Here is a 9,053-nt window from a genome sequence, read left to right as displayed (position 1 = left end):
CCCCCTTTCTCACCATTTCGGGGCTCCTGTGGGTTATGTGTGCTTTCTTTGGCATGGGAAAATTATGCTATTGTGAAGACTGTATACTCTTTCACTGTGTGGGAATAACTGTCTGAGATATAAACAATGCTGCCTTTGTTAACTGTTGCCTTTTTTGCCTTTCTACAAGCAACCTTGACTTCTCGGATGCCCGTATTATCAACAGCTGAAAGACTCCAAGAAGAAGCCGCGAGAAAGCAAAGACAATCTTCTGCAAGCAGTTATGGATCACTCTGCCAGAGAGATTAAAAAACTGCAGGACTGGAGGGAAAAGGAAAGCAGGATCTGCCAGAGAAACGCAGCGGTCAGGAAGAAAAGCACAAAGCAGCTGATAAGCATCCTGGCGTGGCAAGTGGACTCTATCCAGGCACTCATAGACATTCAGGCAGAGCACTACCGCACCGCCCCCCCCATCCCAAAGCTCTTTCCCTTGTGTCCCAATGTCAGCTCAAAACCCCCTTCCCCATCATCCAGATTCTTACCACCACCACCAGCTGCCTCCAACACCTGTACGTTCACCAACAAGCCCTGAGAACTACGACCCTTACCCTCTGCACTAAACCCCCATCACCATGCAGTATTTTCATCCTGAAGTGCAGCAGTCATTGCACAGCACTCCAGACAGGATATATTCAAACCTGTGACTGTACAGTTCCCCACCGCCCCCCCCCTCCTGCTCTTTTAGGTTCCCAAAATGTGTGTCTGTCAAGAAAGTTATTTTCTTTTCAATAAATGAATTCTTGGCTTTGAAAACAGTCTTTATTATTGCAGAAAGTACAAAGATACCGTAGCCCAGGAAAGAAACAGGCACTGCAAATCAGCTTAGGAAAAACAGATTCCTACTAACATTGTAACCACTGCACTTCACTCCCATGCAAGGCACCAAACATTACTGTTGGTTTTCAGCCTCAAATTCCTCCCTCAAGGCATCCCTAATCCTTGAAGCCCTGTGCTGGGCCTCTCTAGTAGCCCTGCTCTCTGGCTGTGCAAATTCAGCCTCTCAGGCGTTGAACCTCAGAGGTCCATGCCTGACTGAATGTTTCACCCTTCCCTTCACAAATATTATGGAGGGTACAGCACGCGGATATAACCGCAGGGATGCTGCTTTCCCCCAAGTCTAGCTTCCCATACAGAGATCTGCCAGCGCCCTTTTAAATGGCCAAAAGCACACTCCACAGTCATTCGGCACCGGCTCAGCCTGTAGTTGAACCGGTCTTGCTCCTGTCAAGCTTCCCTGTATACGGTTTCATGAGCCAAGGCATTAACGGGGTAAGCGGGTCTCCAAGGATCACAATGGGCATTTCAACGTCCCCTACTGTGATCTTCCGGTCTGGGAAAAAAGTCCCTGCCTGCAGCTTCCTGAACAGGCCAGTGTTCCGAAAGATGCGTGCATCATGCACCTTTCCAGGCCAGCCTGTGTTAATGTCAATGAAACGCCCACGGTGATCCACAAGCGCCTGGAGAACCATAGAGAAATACCCTTCGATTAATGTACTCGGATGCTAGGTGGGGTGGTGCCAGAATAGGAATATGCGTCCCATCTATCGCCCCTCCACAGTTAGGGAAACCCATTTGTGCAAAGCCATCCACAATGTCCTGCACGTTCCCCCAGAGTCACGGTTCTTCTTAGCAGGATGCGATTAATGGCCCTGCAAACTTGCATCAACACGATTCCAACGGTCGACTTTTCCCACTCCAAACTGGTTCCGACCGATCGGTAGCTGTCTGGAGTTGCCAGCTTCCAGATTGCAATAGCCACCCGCTTCTCCACCGCAGGGCAGCTCTCAATCTCGTGTCCTTGCGCCGCAGGGTGGGGGCGAGCTCAGCACACAGTCCCATGAAAGTGGCTTTTCTCATCCGAAAGTTCTGCAGCCACTGCTCGTCATCCCAGACTTCCATGACGATGTGATCCCACCACTCAGTGCTTGTTTCCCGAGCCCAAAAGCGGCGTTCCACGGTGCTGAGCATTTCCGTGAATGCCAGAAGCAATTTAGTGTCGTCACGCATCAGGCAACTCGCATATCATCGTCGGGACTCCTCATCACTTTGGAGCTTAAGGAATAGCTCAACTGCCAAACGTGATGTGCTGGCGAGACTCATCAGCATACTCCTCAGCAGTTCGGGCTCCATTTCCCACAGAAATCGCGCTGCACAGAAAACCATTGGAGAGTCAAGATGGTGCCAAACGTGGACGGAAAAACAGGATTGCTGGGATGTGAAGCGATTGCATCACGGGGCGTTGGGACAGGAAGCAGAATGACCCGCACCCTTCTGCCCCCTTCCCACAACCCACGGGCGCCAAAATGGGACGAGGTGCTCTGTGGGATAGCTGCCCATAATGCCCACTCCCAACAGCGCTGCAAATGCTGCAAATGTGGCCACACTGCAGCGCTGGTAGCTGTCAGTGTGGCCACACTGCAGCGCTTTCCCTACACAGCTGTACGAAGACAGCTGTAACTCCCAGGGCTGCACAACTGCAAGTGTGGCCAAGGCCATAGGCTCACATACTACATAACAATGGAAGATCCCTACTTTGTCACAGTAATACCGGAAAAACTTCTCAGTAGTTCCAGGATCCTGGCTTCTGCCTCCTTTAGAGTTACAGTCAGTGAGATCTCTTGTCTGGGCTTGTGGTGTCCTGTCCCCTCCCCAGTACAGCCATACCTTGGGAGTGAGGTGGGGGCACACATGGATGGCAGCTGCAGGCTGGGAAGCAGCATCAGTCCAGCCGGGAAGATACTGAAGAAGTGTCACTCTGGGATAGTGCTTCACTTGTGTGGTTGCTGTTGTGCCCAGTCTGGCAGTGCTCTGGATGCCTGCCCGTCCCCTGCCCCCTCAGGCTCTGGCTGTCTCATTGCTCTTGCTGCTACCCCAGGCGGGATGGATGCACCTCCCTCAGGGATGGTTGTAGGGTCTGTGTGATCACTGGGAAGGACCATGTCCCAGGCTGCGACTTTTGGGCAAGAGGGGTGGGGGGAGAAGAGGAGCTGCCCCAGCCCCGGGGCTCCACATACAGTGGCAGTGCCCTGGGCTTCACTTTCCTCTGCCTACGCCTCTCGTTGAACTGTCCCCTTGTCCTGCCCAGCTCTTAGTGGGGAGCCTGCCTCATTCCATTTCACATTCGTAGGGCAGGGCTTTGGAGAAGATACGTGTGCCATGCAAGAGCACTACAGAACCATGACAGTGGACATGTGTAACTCTGCTCGTAACCTCTGTTCCCTCTAAGCTGCCTGGCTACCAAGGACTGTGCAGATGGGGAGTGACACCTCTCCCCCAGCCCTTGGCTATTGCGATGAGAGAGGCCTGGGGAGAGTCCTCACGCCCTGCCACAGCCTGGCCCCCAAACCCCTCATTCCAGGCCCCATTCCAGAGCCTGCACCACCAGCCAGACCCTCAGCCCTCCCACCCCCCCCTGCCCTGGCCCTGAGCCCCCTCCCATACGCCAAACCCCCTCAGCCCCACCCCTGCCACAGCTCAGCGCCATATTGATGCACATAACAAAATTCATGATGCACATGGATGCAAATAATAAGAGGGACCATTGCTAACAATCAGCAACTCAGTCAGCTAGCCCCGTGATTCTCAAGCTAGTGACCATTGTGGGCAGCTCGCTCTGTCTTATGTGGGGAGCAGCCACAAATCATATAGAGCAGGGGGTCTCAACCTTTTTCTCTCTGAGCCCTCCCCCATGCTATACAAATTCCAGGGCCGGGGGTAAGGGGCAGAGGAGCCTTGGACATAGGTGTAGATTGACATCTATTCGGGATAGACAGGGCCAGTGGGGCTTGGGCCCCAGATAGCAGGGTCCAGGGAGGCAGAGCCACCTCCACCATCTGACACCTCAGCAGGCCACCCACCTGTTTGGGATGGAGGAGTGGGGGGAGTCAGGGGTGCAACCAAAATTTATAACTTAAAGGTGGGGAGCTTAGCTCAAAAAGTTTGAAAACAGCTCAAGGTTCAGAGAGAGAGAGTAGCTAGGGCCTGTGTGGGGGCAGGGGTGGCTCAGGGTGCAGGGAGGGGGTAGCTAGGGGCTGTGTGCAACGAGGGATTAGCTCAGGGTGCAGGGAGGGGGTAGCTAGGGGCTGCGTGGGGGCAGTGGGTAGCTCAGGGAGCAGGGAGGGGTAGCTCAGGATGCAGGGGAGAGGTAGCTCAGAGTGTAGGGAGGAGTAGCTAGGGGCTGTGGGGGCAGAGGGTAGCTCAGGGTGCAGGGAGGGGTTAGCTCAGGGTGCAGGGAGGGGGTAGCTAGGTGCTATGTGGGGACAGGGAGTAGCTCAGGATGCAGGGCAGGGGTAGCTCAGGGTGCGGGTAGCTAGGGGCTGTGTGGGGGCAGGGGGTAGCTCAGGGTGCAGGGAGGGGATAGCTAGGGGCTGTGTGCAGGGAGGAGTTAGCTCAGGGTGCAAGGAGGGAGTAGCTAGGGGCTGTGTGGGGGCAGGGGTGGCTCAGGGCGCAGGGAGGGGTTAGCTCAGGGCACAGGGAGGGGATAGCTAGGGACTGTGTGCAGGGAGGGGGTAGCTAGGGGCTGTGTGGGGGCAGGGGTGGCTCAGGGTGCAGGGAGAGGTTAGCTCAGGGCACAGGGAGGGGGTAGCTAGGGGCTTTGTGGGGGCTGGAGTAGCTCAGGGTGCAAGCAGGGGTAGCTCAGGGTGTAGGGAGAGGGGTATTAGGAATGGTGCTGGAAGGACTCCCCTGCGGTCCCTGTTCCCGGAGGGCTCTACCAGCCATGGATTTGGGTGGCTCTTATCAGCTGCCTCTGTGGGAATAAAGGGGGCTGGGAGCTGAGGAGCAGCTTCAATCTGGGGCACCAGCAGGCGAGGCAGGACCGCTGCTGTCTGCTCCATGCACCAGCCGGAGCAGCAGCTGTCCCCCATTGCTCGGCTCCAGCTTCCTGCCTCTGACCTTGGCGGGGGCTGGGTGGGAGAGGTGTGGAGCTGCCCCAGGACTGCTGTGATCTTGCGGTGCAGAGTGTGTGCTTGTGTGGGGCGGGGGGGGCTATGCCCTCCATGTCCCCAACTCTCCCCCTGTGCTCAGGGCTAACCTGTCCCACGGAGCACCAGAGATCGGGGATTCAGCCCCGCACCTCTCATCTTCAGCCCTGCAGGGTGCAGCGGAGATCAGGGCTTCAACCACAGACACCCTGTGGGCCACAGACCCCTGGCTGAGAATGGCTGCGATGTACAACCTGTATGGCCCTAAGGGTGTCACGCGGGCTGCAGCTGTGTGCTGATTGGGCTGCAGCCTGCAAGCGGCCCTCAAGGTTCGGGTTGAGAACCACTGAGCTAAACCCCCTCGATCTATGAATTCATGGTAACTACAGCGAATAAACAGCAGAGCCCTCCTAGACTCTGTAATTTAAAAGAAACATGTAAAGAGACTTTCAGGAAAGTCCCATCTTACCCCATGAAGGCCCATTCTCACATTCTTCTCCTTAGCAGATGAATGAATCTGAGAAACTCAGACCCATGTTATTCCTCCTCCTGCAGAGCAGGAACATCAAAAATAAACCATCATCCCAAGGCCCGGGCCAGGACATTGCCTTTCAAACCTCCTGGAGACCATTATTGCTCCTGAATGTATCCATTTTATTAAACAATGTACTGTAAAGTAGAAATTAGAGGTTACAGAGCATAAGATAAGATCATTTCTATTCTGTGTGGGTGCTTATACCATGCTCATCCCCACAGGATGTGAGCACCCCCACCTATCAGTGGTGTAATATGCAGCCTGTTTGTTCTCTCATCCTTTCCTGGGGGAGAAGTGTGTGCAGTGCTGTGACAGGTTGAGCCCCCATTTCTGGGATGTCACTGGATGTGCTGGGGTCCCCCTGAGTGTGCCTGTCCTCCCCAGCCTGGGTTCCCACCCATACACTCTGTGCTGCTGTGTCAGGCTCTCAAACCCGCCTTTCAGCCACCAAGGTAGGGACACGCCCAGCTCTAGAATCATCCTGAGTCTGCGATCAGCTCCTGTGGGAGAGCTCAGCACAGGGAATTGTCCAGCACTCTGGTACGGTTGCCAACTCTCCTGTGGGGAATTAAATGCAGGAGTTCATCAGGGGACATCCAGAGAGTCTTGAAAAATTATAATCAAATCCCATCACAATGTGGGAATCTTATCCCAGCCTCCTGCTCCACATGACTCTGTTCCAGGAATGGGATTTTATTCTCTGCTTTATAACCATTTCATACCACCATTACACGGTGTAACAATGCTGCCCTTGGTGGGATCCAACTGAGAGAGCCAATTCAGGACAAATTGCATAAAGCAAGAAAACTTACAGCTCAGAGATGGGTTTTTTCCACCTCTAAGGCAAACCAAACTAGCTAGACTAAGAGGACTTTGGTCTCACCCCACTGGCTAACCACAAGTCACACAAGCAATTTCCTTAGACACTCCAGATTCCCCGTATCACCACCAGTGCCACTTGTTATGGGGACAAATGGTTATGAAAACCAATACTCCAGTAAAAGAAAAATGGTTCTCTTGATCCCAAAGAACCAAGCCCCAGATCAATATACAAATCAGATCTTACCCACAAATCACGCTGTTGCCAATCCTTTAGAATCTAAAATCTAAAGGTTTATTCATAAAAGGAAAAAGATATAGATGAGAGTTAGAATTGGTTAAATGGAATCGATTATATACAGTAATGGCAAAGTTCTTGGTTCTGGCTTGTAGCAGTGACAGAATAAACTGCAGGTTCAAATCAAGTCTCTGGAACATCCCCCGCTGGGATGTGTCATTCAGTCCTTTGTTTAAAGCTTCAGTTTGTAGCAAAGTGCCTCCAGAGGTAAGAAGCAGGATTGAAGACAAGATGGAGGAGCTGCAGCAGCCTTTTATAGTCTCTTGTCATGTGGCCTTTCTTTCTTTGTTGCAAAGACAAGCACTGGGACACATGGCAACAAAAAACCTTAGAGTTCTGTCCATAGGCATGTCCCTGCATACCTTGCTGAGTCACAAGCCGTTTCTGCCTTCTTTCAATGGGTCGACTGTGCAGCTGATAGTCCTTAATGGGCCACCAAGCAGGTTAGGCAGAGCTGACACCAACTTGTCTGGGGTGTCACCCAGAAGCCTAGCACAAGTTTGAAATACAGACAGTCTAGAGCCAACACTTACAACTTTAAATACAAAAATGGTACATGCACCCAGACAGCACTATCATAACCAGCCAATCGTAACCTTGTTTTAGACACCTTATCTGACCCCCTTTAGAGAAGATCTGGTGCCACTAAAGGATCTTGGTTGCAACAATGATGTATATGGTCCCAGTTCATGTCAATAACATCACATGGACACTCCAGCCTGGCCTGGTGCTCTGAGGTTTCAGGAGAATTGGCAAAGACATTATTCACTTGGCCCTTCCCTAGTCAGGGCACTTCAAGGATGTCTTGCCTGTGTGGATTCTCTGATGTTTAGTAAGGTGTGAGCTACACCGGTATGTTTTCCCACAGGTTAGGCACTTATATGGCCTCTCTCCCGTGTGCACTCTCTGGTGCACAATAAGGGCTGATGGTACTCTGAAACTTGTCCCACACTCCAGACATTTATAGGGTTTCTCTCCTGTGTGTACTCTCTGGTGTACAAGAAGGTCTGAGCTCTCGCCAAAGCTTTTCCCACAATCACAACATTTGAAGGGCTTCTCTCCTGTGTGTACCCGCCGATGCCTGCTAAAGATTGAACTGTCACTGAATGTTTTTTGGCACTCAGGGCATTTATAAGGTTTCTCTCCAGTGTGTTTTCTCTGATGTGTGGTAAGAGCTGAACTGTATCGGAAGCTTTTCCCACAGGTCAGACATGTATAGGGTTTTTCTCCTGTGTGGATCTTCTGGTGTTGATTGAAATGTGATTTATCACTGAAGCTTTTCCCACAGGTCACGCATGTATAGGGCTTTTCTCCTGTGTGGATTCTCTGATGTCTAACAACTTGTGAGAGCTGAACAAAGCTGAGCCCACACACGGGGCACATATAGGGCTTCTCTCCTGTGTGGAGTCTTTGATGGTTCATGAGCGTCGTACTCTGAGAGAAGCTTTTCCCACACTCAGCACATCTATAGCGTTTTTCTCCCATGTGGATTGTCTGCTGAGTAATATGGGCTGAACTCCCAGGGAAGCTATTCCCACAGTCACCAAATATACTGGGTCTGTCTCCTGTGAGGATTCTCTGCTGGGCAGTTTCTTTGACTTTTCCAACCCCTCTGCTCTGGTGAGCTGATTCACACTGTCTGACCTGGCTCTTTTCCCGGGTGCCCGTATGGCCTGGGCTGTGTCTCCCAGGATCTCCCCAAACTGTCCTGTGTGGGTCCCCCTGCTCCAGACTCCCAGCTGAGGATTCTCCCCCTTGGTCTCACTCACCAACACAGAGATAATCCAGTTCAGAGTCACGCCCTGTGCTGCAGAAAAAAAGCAACAAACCAAAAGGGGAGTGGGAAAGGGGAATACACCAAACAACTGCCCCCAAATCCTTCCCCAGAGAGAGAAAGGAGGGAACCAATTCTGTCACCACATTCCCATCTGAATAGTTATAAGAGAGTTTGTTTCTACATGGGTACACAGGATTGGTGAAAATTCAGAACTGGCATTTGCCACAAGGGGGTAAAACACTGTTTCTGAGCCACTTTTGACAATTCCTGACCTCTGCGGGTGTCTCTCAGTATCTCTCTTTCCTCCTCTCCCTGGAGATTGGGGCCTCACAGCTCCTCCCTTCACTCCAGCCAGGAGATCACTTCAGGTCTGGAAATGGGAACTCTTACTCAGGGTCAAGCAAACAAATGAGCAAGATGAAGTTAGGGCCCAACAATCAGTTATCACAATAAGTGAATTGAGTTTCAAAAATGCTGAGCCTGCAACGCCGGGGTTCGGCTCTGAGTGTCCAGAGCTACTGATAGACTCATAGACTTTAAGGTCAGAAGGGACCATTATGATCATCTAGTCTGACTTCCTGCACAATGCAGCCAACAAAATTTCACCCACCCACTCCTGAAACAACCCCCTAACCTATGTCTGAGTTACTGAAGTCTTCAAAT

At 52.0% G+C, this 9,053-nt stretch overlaps 2 protein-coding genes across 2 annotated transcripts in view; one reads left to right on the top strand and one right to left on the bottom strand.

The window, feature by feature from the left end:
* Positions 1–9,053, top strand: part of LOC116815868 (uncharacterized) — a 385,671-nt gene that overhangs the window by 44,027 nt on the left and 332,591 nt on the right. The gene's annotated exons all lie outside the window — the stretch shown is intronic.
* LOC116815869 (uncharacterized) overlaps positions 6,588–9,053 on the bottom strand; it is a 5,333-nt gene continuing 2,867 nt past the window's right edge. The window contains exon 2 of the mRNA XM_075069939.1: positions 6,588–8,420. Coding sequence (XP_074926040.1) covers positions 7,394–8,098 — 705 coding nt within the window. The 5' untranslated portion in view covers positions 8,099–8,420 and the 3' untranslated portion in view covers positions 6,588–7,393. The remainder of the gene's footprint in view (positions 8,421–9,053) is intronic.

Source organism: Chelonoidis abingdonii, chromosome 10, assembly GCF_003597395.2.
Source record: "Chelonoidis abingdonii isolate Lonesome George chromosome 10, CheloAbing_2.0, whole genome shotgun sequence".
NCBI classification, from domain to species: Eukaryota; Metazoa; Chordata; order Testudines; family Testudinidae; genus Chelonoidis; species Chelonoidis abingdonii.
The sequence above is the reverse complement of the archived record's forward strand: the minus strand, read 5'-3'. Positions and strand labels throughout refer to the sequence as shown.